Source organism: Rutidosis leptorrhynchoides, chromosome 2 (genome assembly GCF_046630445.1).
Source record: "Rutidosis leptorrhynchoides isolate AG116_Rl617_1_P2 chromosome 2, CSIRO_AGI_Rlap_v1, whole genome shotgun sequence".
NCBI classification, from domain to species: domain Eukaryota; kingdom Viridiplantae; phylum Streptophyta; class Magnoliopsida; order Asterales; family Asteraceae; genus Rutidosis; species Rutidosis leptorrhynchoides.
This window is the reverse complement of record NC_092334.1, coordinates 693,802,687-693,828,892: the sequence shown is the minus strand read 5'-3', so window position 1 is coordinate 693,828,892 and position 26,206 is coordinate 693,802,687. Positions and strand designations below refer to the sequence as shown.

Here is a 26,206-nt window from a genome sequence, read left to right as displayed (position 1 = left end):
CATCGAACTTCTTTTTATTTTATTTTTTGAACGACACACACACACACACACACACCCAATTTTGTCCACAACGAGACTCAAATTGACAAATGAGTTAACTCGATACAGCTAGGCCAAAAGCCCTTTGATCGAACTGTTAGTGGAAGATGAAGACATGATGTTTAGGGGACTGATCAAGTAAAGACTAACAACAACTAATTAAGGAGGTGAGATTACAGGAACTGAAGAGGATAGTGATTATTGAGTGTACCTTAGTAAAGCTAAATTTCTAAGGATTTGATGAAGATGGGGAAAAGTATAAAGTCTGAAACAATTTGAAGATCAAATGCATTAGTTTAGTTAGATGGCATTGAACAAAAGGTTTGTTTTTTTCCTTGTTTTGATATTCCGGATCTATAAATTCAATTATCTACATCTAGGACTAATTCCCATGTATATTTCACACTATTAGGCGTTGACATTTTGTCATAATATTAAATTAGAAAAAACTACGTGATTGGTCCCTGTGGTTTACCATAAGATGTCAGCATGATTTACACAATTTACGCCGGTGATCCCTATAATTAACAGTCGTTAACATTTTCAGTTAAAACTAGTGTACCTGACACGTGAGAGCGTAATTCGTCATTTCACTTACCCTTCGTCCCTCGGTCCCTATTAAAATTATTTCCTCACTCCTATCCTAAAGTTCAGAAACCTTAAATCACATGACTCTACTAAATCATCGAAGCAGTAATCACATAAGCATAAGCATAAATTTCAATTCCTGGTCTCTCCATCTTATAATCGTTTCCTCTTCAAATACAAGCGGATCCAATACAAAATCAGTACGTGAGGGTTTTGGATCGAGAAACTACCGGCAAATACAAATCTCTTGTATCAGTACAAATCCCAGCCTCCGGTGGTGTGATTTGAGGCATCCGCCGGTAGTGTGATTTGGGGCTGCCGCCAGTAGGGTTTTGAATCCAGAACCTACAGGCAAAACTCGACAGCGGTTCTAACAGAGAGTTTTGGATCGAGAACCTTTCTGCTCCGTTTTGCTGTTTTTCTGGTGACGACAATTATACCTCTAGTTCTTCGATTTTGTTTGTGTTTGTGGGATGTGTTAATTTGTTTTAACTATAACGAGCTACTGTGAAATTGTTTGAAAGATTTGAGTGTTTACTGTTTAGAGTTACAGGCGGAAGAAAAGCATATCATAAGAGAGGGGTAAAGTAAAATTACATAGTAAACCCTTCACGTACATAGCATCGTGTATCATGATTTAACGGACGTTATAACGGTTGTTATTGACAGGACTATTGTGGCAACTTGTACAAAACATAGTGACCAACGACGTAAAATATAAAGTACAAGGACCGCAGCATAATCTAGGGTAAATCGAACGACTGCGTAAGTTTTTCATTAAAATATTGCAACTCATTAATTAATAATTAACCCGTTTTTTTGGGTAAGCGAGGAAACCCTCTTATGAACGAGCACATTGGCTTCACCATAGAAGGTAAAACGTCGGATAATCAAGCCCCCCGAGCGCGAAACCTGGTACCGGCTGAATTGCGCATTATGCGCACCCTCTAGTCACACTCCTTTTTTGAACAATTTGGCATATCCATGAATTGAACTCGGGTGGTGTGCTGATATAGACATCTCGATCATGCTCCATGATTAAGAATTTTATAATCAATTCAGTATGAATATGAATAAGTAAGATATATAAAAAATACTCGCATGTATTTTTGTGTTCCCATTGCCGACACTTTATACATCATTATTTATTAAGTAATTAAATAAGAAGACATGAAGTGGAGTCAAAGGAACAATTTTATGAGAACTCGGGAAACATTTAACATTGTTATCTTAAGGTTTGTTTTTTTAGGGTGAAGGTGGCTCGCGTGCGTTGTGCCGAGAACGTTGTGATGCTTAGAAACATAATTTTTGTTGCGGCCGTTAACCTAGAATAAAATTTTCAGATGAGAGTTGCATAATGTATATACTCGATTTTACACATCAGTATCCCCTAAGAGATCTTTTTCTTCATGGCTCTTGGTGACCATATCATCCACATAGGCTTCAAGGGTTCCTACCTAGTTGCATGTGAAAGGCTTTATCCACCAGACGGCGTTTTTGAGTCCGAATGGCATCTTTTTGTAACAGAAGATTCCCTTACTTGTAAAGAACGATGTTTCCTCTTCATCCTCTTCGGCTATTTGAATTTGGTGATAGCCTTTTCGTGCGTCCAGGAAGCATTTGAATTTGTATCCGTTCAGAGATTCAACCTTCCGATCTATCTCTGGTAAGGTGTAACAGTCCTTCAGGCATGTTTTATTGATATTCGTGAATTTTACACACATTCTCCATCCTCCATCCGACTTTGTAACCATCACCGGATTTGCTACCCAAGTCTGGTACTTAGCTTCCCTGGTTATTTCTGCTTTGAGCAGCTTGTCCACTTCCCTACAAGTTGCTTTGTCCCTTTCTGTTGCCAAGCTCCTTTTCTTTTGATGCACTGGTTCAAGATGTTTCTGCTCATTGAGTCGATGTTTCGTTGTAAAAGGTGACCCTTAAATATTAATTGAGCATGGTATTCCCTTCATATTACTCTATTCCCATGCAAATAGATCCAAGTTTGTTTGTAGCAGTCTTCGAAGCTTTTTCTTCATTTCCTTTGATAGACTACTTCATATACTAACTTGCTAATCAGGAAACAATAGATTGATGGATATCTTTTCTTCTTGTAGTACCTCCTTAGAAGTTTCCATAATACACTCCATTAGTTTCTCCCGTGTCTTCTTGATTACCAGTATCACTTTGTTCTATCATATGTTGACGTGAGGGTCCCTATTCCTTCAGAGGTATGAAACTTGACAAGTTGATGCACAATAGATACCATTATCCCCATATTTCTCTTGGCTACCCTTCCAAGTAGGATATTATGTGGAGAGGTGGATCGTACCACAACAAAGTCAATGGTTTCTTTTCTGGTTAAAGGTGGTTCTCCGATAGTGAAATCAAGGTCGATTTCTCCCACTAGCCAGCATCTTTCTCCGGGAAACCCTACCAATGGCACTAAAGGAGGCGTCATGCGGGCTCATATCGCTGGATGAGCTGAGCGAAGCAGTGTTCATACATCACGTCACAGGCGCTCCCTCCATCTAAATATATCTTTTGTACATGCCTTTTGGATATCACTCCGTTTATGGTGACAGGTAAGTCAGACGAAATGATTGTGTCTATGGAAGGGAAAGAAATTTCTTCCCATTCCATGGCTCTGTAAGCTCTTTCTCTCTTTTTATAGGGCCAGTACAAGTCAATCATGAGGATCGCCCTCTAGGCATTTTGCCTTTTATCTTCGGGTCCCAATTCACATGCCATTTCTTTCATCGGGTTAAACTCTTGACCGGACTGCCTCTTCAATAGCTATTTTGAGATTGTAACATTCGCTTGTCTCATGCCCGTAATCATTGTGAAAGTCACAAAACCTGCTCATATCTCTTTGTCTACCTCTAGCAGACAATTTGTTTGGGGCTTTGAAGTTATGACCTATTTTCTTTATGGCCAGGATTTCCTTTGGGGATTTTATTGGAGTCTCGAGGATTCTGGCTCCGGATTCTCTTTTGTAGGGAGCAAAACTCTTCCTGTCATCTCTCCTATTCCTTTCTTCTCTTCAGTCTGGTTTGTCTCTCCGTTTGTTCAAAGAGGGGTCATCTTGAACAAATGTACCAGCCGTTTTCCTTTGCGTCTAGTCATACATAAGCCTTATTTAGGAGAGCTTCGTAGGTTGTGGGGAGGTCATGACTTAGGTTTTTGATGAGGAGACGGACCTTTGACCCATACAATAACCCTGATATCCTTTGTGATTCTGGCATGTCCGGGATTTGCTGAGTTTCATTAGTATATCTGCTAAGGAATGCCTTTGTACCCTCATTGTCCCTATATCTTATTCTATGTACTGCCACATCGTTTTTTTTGTGTGACGTTTATGTTGACTAAACTTGGACCTAAACTGGCGCTTTTAATCATCGAAGCTAGATACCGAGTCTTTAGGTAGGGAATCGAACCAAGCCCTTGCATCCCCTTTTAGTATGTAATAGAATGCATGGCAGGCTACTGGTATGGCCCATTTTGACATTCTTGTTGCCTCTTCAAATACATTCAAAAAATCATCTGGACCATCCTTCCCTTAGTAATATGCTAAGTGAGCCGGTATTTTCATACGGTCTCGGAAAGGGCAACCTTGGATACTTGCGACAAAAGGAGTTTTCCTCCTTGGCTAGTCGTCTATGGGCAACCTTGGATACTTGCGACAAAAGGAGTTTTCCCAAAAAGTTCCCTTCGTGCAACGTTCCTAGGGCTTGGAATTTTCCTCCTTGGCTAGTCGTCTATGCCCAAACAATTGGCACGGTATTCCGAGGTATGTTTCAAGCTTAATAATAACATGGATTCGTTCTCGAAGGTAAAGGGAGGTTCGGTGGAGTCACTACGGGTATTGTTCCTTGAGACCACGTGCACTGATTTAAGTATGTCGGTCCGCCCAAGCTTGGGTGCGGCGGTGCTACATAGTCATTGGGTGCTTGGGGCATTGTGGAGGCAGCCGTAGTTACTGTATTATGGGCGTAGAATTGTGTTCTATGAATTTCTAGGGTTACCTGTGATTGTGTCATGTTTGTGACCACCATATTTTGTGTTGTAGTTTGAGCAGATGAGTCTACTGATGTGGATTCTGGATGAACGCTCCGATTGGGCAGTTCTTCCATCTCTCTTTCTTCATCATACTCCCCACTATCGTATGCGAGTTTTCATCGACTCTGGAGGATGCCTATCGCATGTAGATCTTTCATGACGGATCTGATATGGTCATAGTTGTTCAAGATAAAGGTCTTGTCTAATAGTGGTTGTGGTTCCGCTGATCGTGAACCATGACAATTGGTGGAAATGAAAGCGGTGGGAGTGAGTGGTGACTGTGTGATGGTTCCCACCGTTGCAAATTCTATTTGAGATTGATTTGAGGTTGGTGTTTCCCTGGGTGGTGTGAACCCAGGTGGTGCATGACTGGAATACTCCATGGCGTCGGTCTTGTACTTTTTCAAACAGAGTGTATGTTTTTATGAGTATCCCACGGATGGCGCCAATTGTTTGTAAACTTTTCGGCGAGTCCAATTAGAGTGATAGGACTCTGATATACAGGTCACGAGGATGTGAAGTATGAGTATGTGGGTAATCTCCTCTTCGTTGGTGGTTCCCTGAAGGTAGCAAACACGTTGAAAGCTTTACGCCACCGAGAGAGGGATTGAGAGCATGATTTTTTTAGCACTATACTGTGAGTAGAAATGTGTCTTCTCCAGTTGAACATGGAACCTCCATTTCTAGGAGGCCGATTACACTTTTTGAGGTGTTGTGGGTTTTCTAGGCATTATGAAAATATTCTTGGTCTTTCCATAAATGGGTCTTTCAAGGAAAGGGGAGTTGTGTCCTCCCTTAAGTGAACATGGCGGTGACTGAGCTAGCCTTCTTCCATAGACGTTGACTTTGTTTAATCGAGGTTTTGGTGCACTTTATTTGAAGGCCACCGTTTCGTATATGTCCGGTTTTGGAGCCTTTCATTCGTTGTTTTCTTCGTGTCTGTTCTAATTACGAAGCCATTATTTGTATCCCGGAGGTGGGGTACACTATGAATCATTGTACTCAACTCTTAAATATTACACTTTAATCCCATATATGATAAGGTTAAGAGTTAAATGGACACAGTATTCTATAAAATGAACGATGTTTTGTAGCCGCCATAATAAACCTTCAATTCGTCATCAAATTGACCCCCGGAATATGCCTCGACAACAATTAACAACTGATTCATGGTGAATGGAGTATTGAGTAGCTGTAAAATATTTGAATGTGATTAGATGATAAAAGAATGGAGTGTTGTGAAGTTGTAGAATGAGTGAATATATGCTCTATATATATACATACAAAATATTAATCATTTTTGGAATTTTTTTAAAAAAAGGTTAACGTTTGAAAAATGATCAAATTCGTTGTTCACTAACAGCTTGGCAGGTGGTCTAGACGGCACTTTTCTGATCGTTTCTAACATGAGTAAGCTGGCTCAATGTCACCGGAAATGCCACATTAGCGGCGTTAGCAGCATTTCTGGTGGTGACGATGACGGGTGACGCCGCGTTGGATCCGGTCTTACCGCCTATTTATCAATTTATTCGGCTAACCACAAATTATTATAACCCATTGTTGGTGCATTATAGTCCCCGAGTTCATTAAGATCAAGTTATTGTGCTTTAATGTTTAACTTTTACTGTTGGAATGCAACCTCACGGATGCATAATGAGAAATTGTTATGTGAAAATGGGAAATGATTGTATTACTGAACTTGCATGTAAATCGTTTTGCGTAAGTAATGCATGATTAGTTAATGAATGTTGATAAATTTTGACGATTGAATTTTGGAATGAGATGATCACACAAACATAAAGTAAATAATCTTGACAAGAAAATCAAGGAAAGATTTACAGCGGTTGATGGTAGTCACCTAACTATCACTGAGAATGTACTGAGAAACAATCGTTCAGGAACTCAACAGACGGTTGAGGTCTCCCCTACTACGATTTATGCTCTAGTGAAGAATTGCCATGTAAGTCCACAAGGTAAGTTTACTCTGTTAGAAACTATACCAGTTTCTATTTACCTTTATTGCTTGGGCCGAAACGCATCAGTAGGTCAGTCAGGTATCCAAAGGGGGGTGTTCTCACTATGAATTGGTCGAAAAGTGCAATTCTGTATCACATACAATCATCGGTTTGAGAATGTGTCATGTGACACCGTTAATTTTTTTTTTAATACGTGGCGGAAGCATAATATTAATTAAATACAATATCAACAATTGTACAAACCGATGTCACGTGTCATTAAAACAAATTACATATTAACAGGAAAAGACGTAAATACATTCTGTTATCAAAAGTACACGGTTCATATTCCAAAAGACCACATCAGAGTTAACCCTGTCAAACATAACATCGCCATGCCCGTCTTCTCCCCAAAAGGCGACATTTACAAAAGCTAATAACCTGCAGGGAGGAGATGGAGGGGAATTAGCACGAAGCTAAGTGAGTATGACTAACTACAGGTCATAGCATACACAAGTGTTATACTAATCATGTCACATAGTCTAACATACAAACATCACCCAAGTGCCGTCTACAGAGACTCTGGCGGCTCGGCCAAACCATTAACCACCAGCTGATCGGACTGGGCTTACCAGAAGTTCCTCCACCACCGTATGTATATACATAATCCACACGCGACGGACACGTCATTCACATATATATACACCACGGCTGTCTAGGCTACCACAGAGGAACCCAACCCGCAGGTTGATCTCTCATACCGAGGTTACCACACAATAGGGACGCACTGGGCTCCAGCAGACAAGCATCAACTAACATGCAGTCATCACAAGAACTAACTAACCACAACAATAAGTATATCTAACAAGCATGGCAATCATAATATAACATGCTTCTATATACTATATTCTCCAGTTAGTCCCACTCACCGATTACCAGCAAACGAGAAGGTATTCAGCTATCTAATCACTGAACCTTCTCTTTCTCCTTTTCTCCTGAGAAAAACATATCCACAAGTTAGTTTCTGTTCGTTAACATTAAATAACACAATATAAAAATTTTTGTCAGAAAAAGTGTCCGCTAAAATTTTTTGCTTAACACTTGTGCACTTTCAAAATTTACATCAAATCATCAAAATACAAACGGGCAGCATAACGGCTAAAAATCAACACTTAGGTAAAATATTATGCCCTGGACACTCAGTCGGTCGACTGACTCTTACAGTCGGTCGACTGTCGACACAACCGGTCGACTGACCTTCCCAGTCGGTCGATTCATTTGGTATTACATCAATCGGCCGAAGGTAAATCTCAGTCGGTTGGTTCACTCAACAGTCGGTCAGTTGTCTTCGTCAATCGACCGGTTCAACCCTCAGTCGGTCGACTGTCGACCGACAGTCGGTCGACTGTGTTCATCTTCATCAGAAACTGAACAAAGGCTACGGACTTCACGATGAAATCCTCAAATCTCGATCTAGAGCTCGTTTTAAACACCAAAATCGACCACAACTTATTCACTACTTGTTATAGACTCAAAACCCACAGCAATTTGACCATAACAACACTTAAATCACTTGTTTTGACACAAATTTACACTTTTATGAAAACTAACACAAAACCTTAAATTTTTCAAAGATTAGAGCATGGAAGCTTGTGATCCTAACTTAAACGAATCAGTGAATCACAAGGAACACAAAGATATGAACAATTTGAGCTCTAAGTAAAGATTAAGGATTAGGGTTTGATTGTAGGTGGAAGGGAAGGTACGATGTGTGTGCGAGATGGTTCTGGAAAATGCAAGAGAGAGACAGCACTAGTCACTTAATTTAGGTTAATTTCCCACACTGTGCAACACACGGGTATTTATCAGTTATCTGATATCTTTTGTACGTCGTTTGGCAACCCAAACGGAGTCCAAATTAAATAAACAAACCTGTTCTGTGACCCTTGTCACAAACTGGTCCTAACCACATCATTATTTAATAATAAATATTAAATAAAAATAAAAGCATATAGTAACACAATACAAACTTAAGGGCAATCTAGTAATCTTACATCTAGGCCTGATTGAGGATGTTACATGTCAACAATGGAGGAGACTACTTCAACACCACAGATTCAGGCTGCGGTGTGATTGATATTGCTCAAAATAGATATATCATTAGTCGCAATATCAAGTCTTTTTCATTGTTTTTCCATTTGTATTTGTATAGTCTCCTTGTATAATTCATTGTATTGTAGTTAACTTTAGAATCATTGTGTAACTGAAGAAATATGGAAGATATTAAGAAATATGGAAGAAGTATGGAAGATATTTGCAAGAGAAATCGAAACAGTAACTTCCAGCACAATGGGACGCCGTTCAGGGCTTCGGGACGCCGTCCAGCCCTTTTAACCGGGACGCCGTCTAGTGTTTTGGGACGTCGTCCTGAACTTTAAACTGGGACGCCGTCTGGGAAAATGGGACGCCGTCTTGCTCCATGAAACGGGACGCCGTCCATCCTTTTAGGACGCCGTCCCGTAGTAGGTTTCAGCCGACTTTTGTGCTTTTTACCTACTTTCTCCACTTTAAAACCTCATTATTGAAGATCAGTTAGAGAGGGACGAACCAGGGAGTACAGAAACAGAATTTTCAGAGGCTTAGGTGACGATTCAAGGTGATCCTTGGAGTAATCCAGGATCACCTAATCCATCATTCCAATCCAAATTCAAGAATCATCAGGATCATCATCCAAGATTGCTTCAAGAGGTCGATTCTTTCAGTTCATTGAATTCTATCTTTATTTCCAGTTTGTTATTGTCTTTAAATATGATTGTTAGCTAGCTCTTTTATGCTTGTCTAGATTAATAACCAAGGTGTTGAATGTAATCTTATTGATTGAATGTATTATGCGTGATAGATTAAAGCTTGAATTAAGAACCATGCTTATTGCTGTTAAAAATCATTTGTATCTAGTTAATTGATATGTTGTTGATAAAGAGAACTCTTGTTGATGTATCATATTGATTTACAATCAACTTGTCTTAGATTGATTGTTTGCTAAACCGGACCAAGGGGGTAAACTAGATTAAAAAGGTTAAACAAAATAGGAATGAATTGTGTAGAGCGAACGCAAAGACAATTGTTATTCAAGTCTTTAATCTAGCTAATCAACTAGTCACAAACGAAAAGGTTTAAGTAATAGGGAACCCTCACTTAGTAATTCTAGTTTGAGTACTCGCTAAAGAGAACTCTTGGCGGGTCGATTTAGGCGATTAGCATGCTTATAATAGTTGTTTGATTACAAATACAAGAACCATAGTGAAAAGGGAACCCTTGATCTTGTTATTGTGTTTGCGTGTTTATCCGAGAGAACTCTTAGTAAACCTATTAGATAACTTACACACATAATTATTCAATCAGGCCTTAATATCAAAACTTACATTCAATATCGAGGGTAAAAAGTCTAGATGAGCATATTCCTTTTATTTGTTATAAAAACTATCTTTCATCTTCATAAACCTAAAATACCAAAAATTATTGTCTTTAAACTTATTCCTTTATTGATTTGCCCATCGTTAAAGGGCAACCCAATATCTTGTACTTGTGTGATTCCTTTTATTTTAGCTTAATCACAATTTAGTTCATACAATCTTAATTTGCACATATAACTGTCCTTGGAACGATACACGGATTTTACCATTATCTATACTACTACACGATCGGGTACACTGCCCGTTAGTGTGTGTAATCTTTAAAACCGGTACTTTCCATACGATAAATTCATATACCACTTTCCGCACATCAGTGATTCATCTTCAACAAAATAAGTGGTGCATCATCATCAAAGTTGTAATTTTTATTTCATTTTGTGTTTATCTTCATATATGTTTGCAAAAGCTAAAGAGCGGCATCAGAAAATAAAAATAAAAAAAATTGTTGGATTACATTATATTTGATTCATGTATATAGGTCATTATGTATCTAAATAAAGATGATGCACCACATCTACAACAAAGAATCGGGAATATCAATTTTGAATTCAGTGTCTATTCATCCAATGTATTCTATATTTGAAAGAGAAAGGTGATCAAACAATGTGCTGATCAGAACGACTTAAGTTATCTATATCCGAGGGGGAGAAGTGGCTGAGTTTCAGATCTAGAGAACTCAAATCATTCTGTCCTTGAAGTCATCACTTAGCAGAACTTTGCTTCTATTGTCTGTGATATGGGTTGTGCCGATTGATCTAGATAGTTGGGGACATCTTCTGGAGGGTATTCTGACTTAGAAATTCATCACCCCCAAATACATCATATCATTCCATCATATCAGCTTTTCGCTCAAGCATGGGGTTTATAGCGACTGGTAATTGTGTTCTTTCGGAGTATGCAATAAAATTGAGACAAACAAAGCCTTCTGAATCGAAAGGTATAAGTTTAAGGTATAAGCTCATGGCTGACAGGGTTGCTAGAAACACCGTGAGAACCTTCCTGTTCGATTAAATCAAAAGCACATCAAGGTGATAGCGTATAGCTTCAATATATTGTGCTCAATTGACTACCTAAAAAATTTGTGCGATCTCAAATGATGACTGAGTCTAAGATTTAAGCAGACATAGAAATAGTTTCAAGTAATTAAATGCTAAAGTGATCTTCAAAAAGTCTGGAAGGAAAATCTGATAAGTTTATTGATTTTCAAAGACTAAAAGTGTAGGTACTTGAAATTAAAAATCAGAACAAAAGTTCAGGAATTAACGATGTTAAAACTGCAAAATATAGTTCAGTTCTAATCCTAGAAAAATTGATTAATTCATCTTCTCACAAAAAATGTGTTTATGCATTGATAGTGTAATATCTGTTCTTGATTATGTAAGATAAATAGCGAGTTGATTAGTTCTCAAATTCATGCTTGTGATATTCGCTATGCGGTTAGTTCGTGTTAATATACCATACTGTATATGTTTGCATTTACTTTTAAACATATTGCATCTTAATATGAAAAAGACAACAAGATTTAGTGTGTTTTTAGCATTTTTGCATGTTTCATACTGTGAATTATTGCATAACATTTGGTGGTTACTTCATAAACTCCGTATGTGTGGACCAGGGGGAGTAAGCAAGTGTGAAAGATCCGATATAATTGAAAAGGTTAAAGGTCAGGTATTAGGTTACTTGACTTATTCAAAATTGGAACGGGATCTTGTGAAATTGATAAGTTTGAAAATTCTTGTGTAAAAGTTATTTTGATTTTGTACGATAAGTTGAATTTGGCAAGAAACGAAAGCTAGAAAGACGGGACTTAAAAGTTAAATTTTTTAGTCTGGAACATGCACCCGGACGGTTACAAAATGCAACCGCACGGTTACACCATGTAACCGCCCGGATACAGATGAATGAAGGTTTGTTGGATTTAAAGTGCATCCGTACGGGTAGACCTTGCACCCGCATGGTTGCATAGTTTGCAGCCGGTTACACTTCTGCAACCGCACGGTTGCAGAGTGGGTATAAATACCCAAAACTTGAACCGTGAAAAGTTTATGCTTTCATTATATCATAGTGTAAATTTCATCAAAATTCAAGAAGTGTTAAAAGGAGTTTTTACTATTGTTTTGCATATTCTACTTTCGTTTGTGAACTTACTCATCATATCAGGTATCGATTACAAGCCCTAAATCTCAAGTTATGATTGTTTTTAGTTTTATTTAAAACTCGAATCAATACACTTAGATCTAGGTGTTTTACACTGAAATTGCTGATTAAAACATGTTAGTCGGAGGTCAGTGGACCTATTGCAATTGGTTTCTAGATGATCAACACTCATTTGAGTGGATTTGGGTTTTGAAAACCCTATCAGACTCGATGAACACAATCAAACGGTTGCATCCTGCAACCGCACGGTTGAACATGCATCCTGGTTAATTTTAGGCAACCGCACGGTTACACCGCAGACTCAAATTTTAAATTTCAATTGTGTATCTATGTGGATTGGCCATGCACCCGTACGGTTACACTTGCAACCATGTTATATTATCATGCAACCGTACGGATGCACATCAGAAACCCTAATTTTGAATTTTTGTTTATTAACGCTTGTGTTTGCAATATTTTGCATGTTTTATTTCAGAATTAGATATGTCTGGAACTCATGCTGTTAATGTTCCTACTGAGGGTGCCGGCTCTGGTTCCGGTCGTCCTCGTGCTGATAAGAGGTCTAAACCTCGACATGTTACTAAATCACGATCAAAGAAGGCCACAGAGCACAATAATGAGCTTCAGGTTGGCCCCAACAACAACATGCTCGCTAATCTGAACAAGTGTGATTATCTGGGTGATTATAAGGGGATTATGGAATTTCTTGAGCGGTCTCGCATCTTTAAGGATATCTCTCATGATGTGTCATCTTATATCTCACATCAATGTGAGTTCTGGATGAATGTTACTCTGTTAAAGATGATGGATGGTGATCGTCGTGTTGATGTTCTGAATATTACTGTTCAAGGGAGGCCCATTGTTGTTATTGAAGGGCATATCCGAAGGTTGTGGAATTTTGGTGATTCAGCTGAAATGAAAACTAGACTAAATATGGGACTGGTCAAAGGTTGTCTCTAGATGTGCAAGTATACTGGGGATTTGACCAAGTCAAAGGTTCTGAAATCTGGTTTCTATCCGACTTTTCCTTACTTGGCTCACGTTATCTTTCATTGGAAAAGCTCGAGGAGGGAAGGACATGATGAGTTAAACTCAGCTATGCAATCCATGATGATTGCTTTGATTCTTAATTTGCCGTTCAATTTCTCTGGGTGATTTTTGACTACATGATTGAAAACAACAAATTCAAATCCGATCCTTATCTGATATATCCACGATTTCTTCACCTCGTCATTGATTCACAGCATAATGAGCTTTTCAAGGAGGATTCTGATCGTATCAGGATGAATATCATGACCGATGAGGTTGTGAGACGTATGATGTTTTATAAGGGTAAGACTGCTCCTCCGAACCGTACATTGTTTGGACATTTGAAGAAGGTTTATTACGTGGCTCGTAATCCAAGAATGTGGAGAAACAAGGACAGTGATTCGGATAAGGAAGATATTCTCCAGTTCTTACTGAGTCGAAAGATGAGGAAGAAGTTCAAGAGGCTGGTTCTCAGTCAGCTCAGATCGGTGAGAATTTGGATAACTACAGTCTGGAGGATGAGGTAGAAGCAACTGAAAGTGGTGATATTTTGTTATCTTTGAAACAGAAAGAGGTTCCGGAGAATGAATCGTTAAGGAGGCTGAAGAGGAAGAGAATGAATGTAAAAAGGACTTATGTGTCTTCATCAGGTGCTGCTGCCGCTGGTAATACTCAAACTGCCACACCGAGACCTGAAGTCCCACCAACTCAACCTGCTCAGGCGCCTCCTTTGCCACCAACTCAACAAGTTCCACCACCACCGGTTGTTAATCCATAGGCTAGCGGATCATTGGCTGTTTCGGTTCCCGATCCTGTCATTTTGAGTCTTCAGGCTTCTGTGTTAGGTTTGATGAATAAGTATGACGAGATGAAAGCTAAGAACAAAGAGAAAAATAAGGTGGTTCTTAATTTGGAAGTTAAAGTGAACTCGTTGACCAGTGAACTTGAGAAATCAAAGAAGGAGGCTGCTGATCTTAAGAAACTTACTGAGAAACAAACTAAAAGGATCAGAAGCTTGGATCGTCGAGATCGTAAGTTTAAGGAGAAATTGGAAGCAGATTCCCAAGATGGGACTATTACTTTGAAAATGGAGCATATTGATGATGATTTGTTATCTACCGAAAGCGAATTCTCCTCGGACTCGTCATCTGATGGGATTGAGAACGTAAGTCAAATCCAGGAGGTACATTTCCCTAAACCTCTATGTGTTGATATTCATAAGTTAACATATTTTTTGGACAATCTAGGTACAGTGATTAGCTCGCTGAACTATGATGTTGAAGAGAGAGAAATTGTACATACGATGAGTGAAGAGGAGGAAGCTAGGATGTTTGGTATAGAAGTCGAGCAGTTGATTGCTGCAGAGAAAACACCAAATACTGCGGGTACGCGAGAACATAAACATACTGGTGATGACAGTGCTGAAGAAGTTATCATTGAAGATGCTTCTAATGATGAAGAAAATGTCGATAGTGTTGATGAGGAAGACTTGCTAGAGTTTGATGATCTATTCAGACAACAAAATGATGAGGTTTTGAATCGTAAGGTTGATGAGAAGCAAACTGCTGAGGAGGGTAAGTCTTCCGGTGTGAATAAAGATGGTGAGAATCTTGTAACGGTGAATAAACAGAAAAATCATGAATGGAGGGAGTATCAGAAATCTTGTACGAAGTCTTGGTTTAAGAGGATACCGTTGGAACCGAAATACAAGTTATATTATGATAGAACGGCCAAGGTTACAGGTGGAAAGATTCTCAGTTGGGCGTATTTGAAAGATTTAAACTGTTTTACTGTGAGAATGGAGATTGGAGTTGATTATTTCAAACATGCTGCTGACATGAAATCGCTCCCTTACTTTGAGATGATGGAACTAGCTAGACTGCCGCTGCCTTATCATGAGTCTAATGGATGGGGTCAGTGGATGCAGTTCAAGATAAGAAAAGTGTTTAAGTATGGTTGGTCTGTGTTAGAACCGCAGTTTCCGAGAAAGTCGTATCGTATTGATCAAGAAACGGTAAACAGGGTTAGAGTTGTTAAGTACAAGCGTGCAAAGACAATGAAATTTGCTCATGTTCGTAAAATGTCACAAAACTTCTGTAAGCGTTTTAAGTGGTGGTCTTACGATGGGCGAATAGAAGAAGCGGTGATATGGTTGGAATTTGGTAACCCAAGTCCTCGTGCCCAAATGGTATTTATTTTCTTTTCTAACAGATTCGACTTGCAGATAGCTGAAAAAAAGTTAAGTTTTTAAATTAGATATATTCATATTTATATCTATATCTATATGTACAATATACTAAGTCAAATGCCTACAAATCCTTTATTATAATATTATAATCGGAATCTTTATCTGGACTTCTATTAAAGGAAGTGAATCCTTACTTGATATAAATAGTAAGTCCAGTTTTCAATAAAACCATTGCTATCTTATTATTCTAGTTTAACTATTGAACAAGCTTAAAAGCATTAATGACAATGAATGTTGAAAAGCAATCAACCAAATTCTTAAAACCCTCTATTTCAACCCCTCAATCCTATCGTCACTATAGGATCGGCTTCATAGATGAGTTTGTTCCAGCTTCAAATGTAACTATTGTTCTTTTCTTCCCCCAAATTAACAAAATCAACTCAAATATCTTTGTCGAGTTAGAAAAATCCCTTGAGAAAACCTTAATACGACTCTACCCTCTTGCCGGCAGATATGTTGAAGACAAAAAAATTATTGAATGCAATGATGAAGGTGTTGAGTTTATACACGCCAAAGTTAACATTAAACTTCAAGAATTTTTAGATTCTGAATTTAGTGTTGTTTTGGTTGATGAATTCATTTCATTTGAAACTCAACAGCAAATCGATCATTTTACTAACCCGTTACTAACAATTCAAGTGACAACCTTCGAATGTGGAGGTGTAGCAGTTGGTGTAAGGGCTTCACATAGGATCGTTGATGCATCCACTCTATGCACATTTTTAAACGAATGGGCTTTTATGAACCGTGAAGAAAGTCATGCAGCTGAATTCACAGGGCTTGTTTTCAATTCATCTTCTTTGTTTCCTCCCCGTGGTTTAAGTGCCATGCCCTTTAGAGCTGTCACCAATGATATGTTAATCAATTATACAAGAAAGAAATTTTCGTTCAGCGAGAGTGAAATATCAAACATTAAAACAAAGGCCATCGCGAGTGGTAAATATAGCAATTGCAAATGGTCAAAGGTACAATTGGTATCAGCCATCATTTGGAATGCTTTTCGTCGTGTTGATGAGATAACGAACTATTATCGAAGAGAATCTGTACTCGTACAACCCATAAGCCTAAGGGAAAGAATGGCAACCTTAATACCCAAAGACTCTTGTGGGAATCTTTGGGTTTTGACATACACAAGATCTAGGAATCATGAAACAACCGAAGAATTGGCAGATCTCTTAACTTCTTCGGTCAAGAAAACATTGAATAATTTTTCAAAGGTATCTCATGATAGTAAAGAAGGGCAAACATTAGTTTTAAATTCCTTGTTACATAAGGGCAACTTCAATGAATCAACTTATATTGTTGGGATTAGTAGTTGGTGTAAGTTCCCTTTTTATGAAACTGACTTTGGTTTTGGAAAGCCCATATGGGCGTCCCCTGGAACCATCCCAGTCAAAAATACCACAGTTTTGATGGACGATGTGACAGGTAAGGGAGTTGACGCGTACGTCTTTTTGGAAAAAGAAAATGTCCCTCTTTTTAAAGAAGCTCTAGAATGTGATGTTTTTGGTGGTTAAATCATCGGATTTGCAGTATCTATATTTCTGTATGTTATCATGTGTTAGATAATATGTCAAAACTATTACTTAAATTACACTTGTTGTCTAGTTTTTAATCTAAATCTATGACCAATTCATGATTATATCTATGAGTTAATTCACAGAAGATTGGTCAAATGTTGTAGACTTTTTGGTATTGTAACAATATTACATAGCAATTTCTATTAGATCATGAACTATATTTTTGTGTATTTTGGAATGTATGCCTTTCTTTTAATCTTTTTTTTTTTTTTTTTTTTTTTTTTTTTTTTTTTTTTTTTTTTTTTTGTCTTTTGTTTTTTGGTATTTATGTACACAATTATGCCTAATTTTTGTAAACTTTTTTTTTTCTGTCTTTTGTTTTTTGGTACCAATTTGCATTTTACCCAATCAAATAGGGTGGAATGCGGGTGTATGTTATCTTTTTGGTACCAATACTTCATTAATCAAGTACACAATTATGCATGGTGGAATGCAGGTGTATGCTAATTATGTACATAACAATTGTTAATGATCATCTGTAAATTTAATATAGTAATAAAACTGATTAGATGTGACTGGATTTTTATTGCAATCAGAAAATGTGACTGGAATTTTTCTTGTTTCTAGAATATTAGCTTATAAAGACGTATCAGGTGAATATACTGATTAGATCTCTTCTGCTCAAGCAACAGCCAACAGAAGGGTGGAAAACTTCAAAGAGTGTGAAGGGTGTAAGCACAAATGAGAGGTGTGAAGAATTGATCGAAGAAAACAACAAGAATGCTCACGGGTCGCGAGATAGTGTGCCCGTTTGCGAGAACTGATCAAATTTGTTGGCCGAAGCTGTCTAGCATTGTTCAAGCATATTTTTACACTAAGGGCAAAAATACACTTTAGTGCAATATTTTTTTTTTGAACGGCAAGCTTGCATCAGTGTATCATTTATTTCAACGACACTCATCATTTGCACACACACACACACGCGTTCGGGAGGAAACCCGAATCGCATTACAGGAACCCGATCCTTTAACCATCCCGAGGGGTAGGCGGACCGGGTTTGAATCCTGAATGGATCCGGGAGAAAACCCCCCGAGGTCAATCTGGATATCCATATTTCAGGCAGATTAATTAATAGGATGGGCAGAGCAAGGCTCGAACCCATGACCTAACCCTCAGCCCCAACATTCAAGGTGAAGGGGATGCCGTTGAAGCAATGCTTCATTGGCACTTGAGTGCAATATTAATTGAGGTTTATTTAGGTTTAGCGGCTTTAACACTCCGGTATTAACCGTGATAACCCGGTTGCGACTAAAGAGACATCGGAAGGGTGGTCAAAGTCTAGTCGTTAATCGATTGAGATGGGGTCGGTTGGGGCGTTGGGAGAAAAACCCTTCTCGGATCTACGTAAAAACCCTAGATGACCATGAGAGGTCGTTGATCAATCCGTATGAGGAGTTTAGCAAGAGATGAGGTGTCTTTTGTGTAGGGTGAGAACCCTATATTTATAGGGAAAGACTAGGATTTGGGAAAATTTAAGGTTTAGAGGTTATGGGCCAAGCCCAATCGTAACCCAAATGAATCAGACCCGATTAAGTCCTCAAGTTCGGTATGATATCTTTTGTTAAGTATTGTATCGAACTCTCCATTGCATTACAGAAAGAATAGGTGTGCGAAACAAATATGGGAGAGCTGTGCGGAAAACCAATTTCGCGTGAAGTTGTGCGAAATTATTTCGGGCAGTTGCACAGAGAGCTGTGCGGAATTCCAATTCCTACTGAAGCTGCGTGACACGTAAAGCTGTGCGAAAAACCAATTTCGTGTTGGAAACTAAACTTGATTGTGGGCTATTTGTTTTGGATTTGGGCTTGCAAGTATACAAATATTTTGGATCAAGATTATAGCCCATTATGTAGAAATTTCTTGTAATATGTAGTAGTGAAAGTGTGTAGAATGTGTGTAGAATAATCTTGTAAAATATCTAAGTCTAGAATTATCATGAGAATACTTAGGAAATATCTAGATATTAGATGATGAAGTATTCTAGACTAGTCCATGGTGTAGTATAAATAGATGGATTCACCTCTCATTTGTAATCAAGCAACAAAGCAATTCAATAAGTAATAAAAGAAGAGTTTTCAAGATCAATCAAACTTCTAAATCATCAATCCTCTCTTCCACAAATAATATACATAACCTCCTATTTCTAACAAATTGGTATCAAGAGCTTGGTTCGACAAGATGATGGCCAACAATGTCATCACATTTCCTCGCCTCACAAAGGATAATTATGATCGATGGAGCATCCAAATGAAGACCTTCCTAGGTGGACAAGACTTATGGGAGATTGTGGAGGAAGGCTATGAGGAATCTGCAGAAAAAGGTCCTCTTGGCAAGGAGAAAAAATTAATGAAGACGAACGATCAAAAGGCTCTTTCCATCATCCAACAAAGTGTAGATGATGGAGCTTTTGAGAAAATTGCAAGTGCAACCACCGCCAAGAAAGCATGGGAGATCTTGGAGAATTCTCACAAGGGAGTTGAAAAGGTGAAAAAGGTTCGACTACAAACACTACGAGGTGAGTTCGAATCCTTAAATAAGAAAGACTCAGAATCAATTTCCGATTATTTTACAAGAGTCTTGGCTATTGTCAATCAATTAAAGAGGAATGGTGAAACTCTAAGTGATGTAAGAGTCATTGAGAAGATTCTTAGATCATTAGATTCAAAATTCGACTATATAGTCGTAGCCATCGAAGAATCTAAAGATCTAGAATCAATGACTATCGATGAACTCATGGGTTCACTACAAGCCCATGAAGAGAGGTTCAATAAGAATAATAAGGAGCCATTGGAGCAAGCTTTACAAGCAAAACTGTCTTTCAAGGAAGAGAGCAGTGAAAAGACTCATCAAACGAGTCAACGAGGTCGTGGTCAAGTACGTGGCCGAGGACGAGGACAAGGATATATCAAACATGGAGGTTATAGTTCTTACAGAAATGAAGAAAGAAGTCAAAATTTTCACCCGACAAGAGGTCGCGGGAGAGGCTACACAAGTAGAAGGCCAAGGTATGACAATTCTCAAACCAAATGCTATAATTGTCATAAATTTGGCCATTATGCTTCAGAATGCGAGAAGTCAAACAATTACGTGCAAGAAAGAGCAAATTTAGTGCAAGAAGATACCGAAGCCGTGAAAAACACTTTGTTACTAGCATGCAAAGGTGAAGATAACGGAGAATCAAATTTGTGGTATCCCGACACGGGTGCAAGCAACCATATGTGCGGTGACAAAAACATGTTTGTGGAGTTAGACGAGGTAATTAGTGGAAATATCACCTTCGGAGATTCCTCTAAAGTCCCGGTTAAAGACAAAGGTAAGATTCTCATCCGCTTGAAAAATGGAAGGCATCAATTTATCTCTAACGTGTATTATGTACCTAATATGAAGACGAATATACTGAGTATTGGACAACTCTTAGAGAATGGCTATGATATTCACATGATAAATCGTACTCTTTCTTTAAGAGACCAAAAAGGAGGTTTGATTGCTAAGGTGCCAATGTCAACGAATAGGATGTTCATGCTAAATATTCAACATGACATTCCAAGATGTTTAAAAGCATGTTTCAAAGATAATTCTTGGCTTTGGCACATGAGATACGGGCACTTAAATTTTGGAGGGTTAAAATTATTATCAAGTAAAGGAATGGTGAAGGGTTTGCCTCCAATTAATCATCCGGATCAAATATGTGAGGGATGCCTTCTAGGAAAGCACTTCCGAAACAGTTTTCCAACAGAAGCTTCTAGTAGAGCGAAGAAACCTCTAGAACTTATTCACACGGATGTGTGTGGACCCATCAGCCCACCGTCTTTTGGTAAAAATAGATATTTTATTCTATTCATTGATGATTTTAGTCGAAAGACATGGGTCTATTTTCTAAAAGAGAAGTCGGAAGCTTTTGGAATGTTCAAGAAGTTTAAAGCATTTGTGGAGAATCAAAGTGGTCTCACCATAAAGGCGTTGAGATCCGATCGTGGAGGAGAGTTCACATCCAAGGAATTCAAGAAATTTTGCGACAACAACGGGTTACGACGTCCTCTAACTCTTCCGTATTCACCTCAACAAAATGGTGTTGCGGAAAGAAAAAATAGGACCATTCTTGATATGGCCCGGAGTATGTTAAAGAGCAAAAGGATGCCTAAGGAGTTTTGGGCTGAGGCAGTGGACTGTGCGATCTATCTATCAAATCGCTCGCCCACTAGAAGTGTCAAGAACAAAACGACCATTGAAGCTTGGAGTGGAAGGAAGCCCGACATCTCACACCTTCGAGTGTTCGGAAGTGTGGCATATGCTCATGTGCCAGATCAAAAGAGGACGAAGCTCGATGATAAAAGCGAGAAACTCATATTCGTGGGTTATGACTCAAGTTCGAAGGGTTACAAGCTATATAATCCCAAGAATGGTAAAGTAATCTCAAGTCGAGATGTGGTGTTCGATGAAGAAGCAACATGGGATTGGAATGTTCCCGAAGAGGAGAACTACGACTTTCTCCCTTATCCATTCGAGAGTACTGCAAAGAACGAAGAATATCTAGAAGTTCAAGAACCTTCTAGTACACCATCTCTGCACTCTCCACATACTCCAACCACTACACCTAATGAAGTGACACCAACATCAGGAGGAGAATCAAGTAGGCTACAACATCACACAAGGAGCATTGAGGAGTTGTACGAGGTAACACAGCCTATGGAGGATCTATCATTGTTCTGCCTTCTTTCCGATTGTGAGCCAATAAGCTATGAAGACGCAACAAAAAGCCAAAAGTGGAAATGTGCTATGGACGAAGAGATTCAAGCAATCGAGAAGAATAATACGTGGGATCTTGCCACACTACCAAAGGGACATAAGGCTATTGGTGTAAAATGGGTGTACAAGGCTAAGAAGAATTCCAAAGGTGAAGTTGAAAGATATAAGGCAAGGTTGGTGGCGAAGGGATATAGTCAACGAGCTGGCATAGACTATGACGAGGTATTTGCTCCCGTCGCTCGTCTAGAAACTATAAGATTGATAATCTCACTTGCGGCTCAACATAATTGGAAGATTTATCAAATGGATGTCAAATCCGCGTTCCTTAATGGCCACTTAGAAGAAGAAGTCTATATAGAACAACCTTTGGGATACATCGTGAAAGGCCAAGAGAATAAGGTGCTAAAATTGAAAAAGGCCTTATACGGGTTGAAGCAAGCGCCTCGGGCATGGAATAGCAGGATAGACAAGTATTTCCAGCAGAATGACTTTACGAAATGCCCCCATGAGCATGCCCTCTACACCAAAGTTAGCAATAATGGAGATGTTATGATTGTGTGCCTATACGTGGATGACTTGATATTCACCGGTAGTAATCCCAAAATGTTTGAGGAGTTCAAGAAAGCAATGGTTCGGGAGTTCGAGATGACCGACATTGGACTTATGGCTTACTATCTTGGGATCGAGGTAAAACAAAAGAAAGAAGGAATATTCATATCCCAAGAAGGTTATGCGAATGAGGTGCTCAAGAAGTTTAAGATGACTGACTGCAAGTCAATGAATACACCGGTGGATTGCAATCTCAAATTGTCAAAAGATGATGAAGGATACTTGGTGGACCCAACACAATACAAGAGTTTGGTTGGAAGTCTGAGGTACCTAACCTGCACGAGGCCAGATATTCTCTACGGAGTTGGACTAGTAAGTCGATACATGGAAGCACCTACAATAAATCACTTGAAGGCGGCCAAGAGGATACTTCGCTACATCAAAGGTACGATTGACTATGGCCTGTTTTATTCGCCTTCTGAGCACTTCAAGCTAGTTGGATACAGTGATAGTGATTGGGCTGGAGACATAGATGATCGTAAGAGTACGAGTGGTTTCGTGTTCTATATGGGAGATACGGCGTTCACATGGAGCTCGAAGAAGCAACCCATTGTGACTCTGTCAACGTGTGAAGCCGAGTTTGTAGCAGCAACATCGTGCACCTGTCATGCAATATGGCTCAGGAAGTTACTAAATGAGCTTAAGTTTTTTCAAAAGGAAGCTACGGAGATATATGTGGATAACAAGTCTGCGATAGCTCTAGCAAAGAATCCAGTCTTCCATGATCGAAGCAAGCACATCGATACGAAATACCATTTCATCAGGGAGTGTGTTACAAATAAAGAGGTGCAGATAAAGTACACGAAGTCATTCGACCAAGTTGCTGATATTTTCACAAAGCCTCTAAAACACGAGACTTTTCAGAGATTACGGAATATGCTCGGAGTGACGAAATCAAGTTTAAGGGGGGCTGTTGGAAACTAAACTTGATTGTGGGCTATTTGTTTTGGATTTGGGCTTGCAAGTATACAAATATTTTGGATCAAGATTATAGCCCATTATGTAGAAATTTCTTGTAATATGTAGTAGTGAAAGTGTGTAGAATGTGTGTAGAATAATCTTGTAAAATATCTAAGTCTAGAATTATCATGAGAATACTTAGGAAATATCTAGATATTAGATGATGAAGTATTCTAGACTAGTCCATGGTGTAGTATAAATAGATGGATTCACCTCTCATTTGTAATCAAGCAACAAAGCAATTCAATAAGTAATAAAAGAAGAGTTTTCAAGATCAATCAAACTTCTAAATCATCAATCCTCTCTTCCACAAATAATATACATAACCTCCTATTTCTAACATTTCGCACATGGCTGCGCGTATTGTTTTCTTAAACCATATACTATACAAACCTTAACCGAATAGGAACTCTGCACATTATGTAATTTATGTCATCTGTCCCATGGACCCATTCTCAAAGTTATCATGTGGTTGAGATATGTCCAAAAGCTTTGAGATAGTATTCGCACAAAAAATTTAATATCGAAATCAAGTTTGTGAAATTAACTTGACGATACGGTACCGGTTAGTTCTTTTAAATCTTTAACTATTCAATTATAAGGAAACAATAACAATGGCCAATAGATTTTAAGAACAATAATTGTAAGAAGTAATTGCAAGGAAAGAAGAGATCACGTGTTATCTTACCACATCATCCAAGTTATACATTTTTATCTAATATTTAATTTAATATATCTTCAGATCTCACACATGTGCAAGTCACTATTAAGATTTAAGTCGATCAAGATAATTGATAAAAGTATTAACAAAAAACTTACGGAGATCGGCAATAATAAATACTTTGAGATTTTTTTGCAAGCATATTTTTACATTAAGGGAAAATATACACTTGAGTGCAATATTTTGTTGGATAATTTTTAGGTTTAACAGTTTTAACACTCCATTATTAACTGTGATAACCTGGTTCTGACTGAAATGACATCGGAAAGGTGGTCAAAGGCTAGTTGTCGACCGATCGAGGCGGGTCGATCTGGGCGTTGGGAGAAAAATCCTACACGGATGTAGGTAAAAACCCTCGATGACCATGAGAGGCCGTTGATCAATTTGCGATTCATGCAATCCGTATGAGGTGTTTACAGGGCAGACCAAAGAAGGGCAGGGTGGGGCGCCCGTGCACAGTGTATTTTCAGTTTTTAGTGCAAATTTTTTCGGTTTTTCGATTTTGCCCCTGGTGGATTTTTTTTTACCCCAAACCCTTCATATTTTGCCCCAAGACCTTCGTATTTTGCCCAAAAAAAAACCTCCAAATTTTGCTCAAAAACCTTTATATTTTGCCCCAAAATCTCCGTAAGTTACACCAAAAAAAATTCGCCCCCGGTGAAAAACTTTCTGGGTTCGCCACTGGGCGTTTAGCAAGAGACGAGGTGTCTTTTGCGTAGAGAGAGATCCCTATATTTATAGGGGTTAAAAAAGGGTTTAGGAAAAAAAAAACTAGGGTTTACAGGTCATGAGTCAAGCCCAATCTTAACCTAATGGACCATACCCGATCACGCATTTTGTGAATGGCATCTTGCGGATCGCGAGGATGACTTCCGCAGATAGTTTGATTTCACTTAAGAAACTATTTTTGTTTACTGTCGGTGCATATTTGTAAGTCCCTAGTTCATATCGAGTCTGTAACGTTTAACTCGGTCACTGTATTCGCACACTCATTGTAATTTGAAGTTTGTTTATGTTTGCTTATGTTACTTGAATGATTATGTATGATTGTATGTTGATTTAATCCTAAATCGTTCAGGTACAAGTTCATTAAAATTATAAATTACATAATTGGGTCATTCGCACGAATGGGTTATTCATTCATACGAATGACAAACTCATTCGCACAAATGAGTCATGACTTAGTAATATTATAACAAATTGTCATCTCGCACAGACATGTGAGACATTCGTACGAAAGTGTTCCACATTCGCACGGATGAGACCTGACAGTATATAAATAGAGGTTACGTGTTTCATTCACGAGTGACTCACTCTTAGACACCCTAGCAGTATTCTAGTGTTCCAAAGTCGTTCCAACTCATACCCAATACTAATAGCAACTCTATCGATCTAATCTATTACAACAACAATAGGTTTGTTTCTAAGATCATTAGGTAGACTGGTTACACTATAATGTAAAAGCATCCTGTAATTGTGTACAAATAAAGAAAATTTTTTAGTTTGCGTCCGTTGACTAAACTCTTCTCCTTACGATTGGTGTTGGAATATTACCACGTAAAAAAATTTGGTCATTTACATTTATTGATCGTTTATGCTTGTGTTATCTATTTGTTGTTGTGGTTTGGGGTCCTAAACTCCTAACAAGCTCACGGAAAAGGTATTTTATTACTTTGTGTATTTGTTATGCCTACTTATATTTTTTGCTTGATAACTCTCTACGTGGGCTGCAGTTAAGTTATTTTATACATGTAATAAAGAACAAAGAATTGTGTTGCTGAAGGTGGCAAATAGGCGGATATGCCATGTTTGTGTAAGGAGTAAAAATGGGTTGGGTTCGGCTAGGCTGACCCACAAACACATAAATCCTTTTATTGATTATATCAATAGAAATATATAATGAGCTAAATTTGATTACAAAATTCTGTTTATGATCGGTTTAAGAGTTCTTCATTTGTTCAATATATATTATTTTAAAGGCAAGTTGTCAGTATCACCCACATGAGAATTAACTACCTTCATGATCATTTGTTCAATACAGTTTGGAT

The 26,206-nt window shown here is 38.4% G+C and overlaps 1 protein-coding gene across 1 annotated transcript; it reads left to right on the top strand.

Moving 5' to 3' along the window:
* The first annotated feature begins 15,769 nt into the window (after nt 1-15,769).
* On the top strand, nt 15,770-17,059 carry LOC139890385 (pelargonidin 3-O-(6-caffeoylglucoside) 5-O-(6-O-malonylglucoside) 4'''-malonyltransferase-like). The gene has a single exon (XM_071873271.1). The coding sequence runs from the start codon at nt 15,770-15,772 to the stop codon at nt 17,057-17,059; it is 1,290 nt and encodes a 429-aa protein (XP_071729372.1).
* Nucleotides 17,060-26,206: the final 9,147 nt, after the last annotated feature.

Excerpts from the sequence above, each read along its gene's own strand:
- LOC139890385 (XM_071873271.1), top strand. The coding sequence starts at position 15,770 with ATGAATGTTGAAAAGCAATCAACCAAATTCTTAAAACCCTCTATTTCA.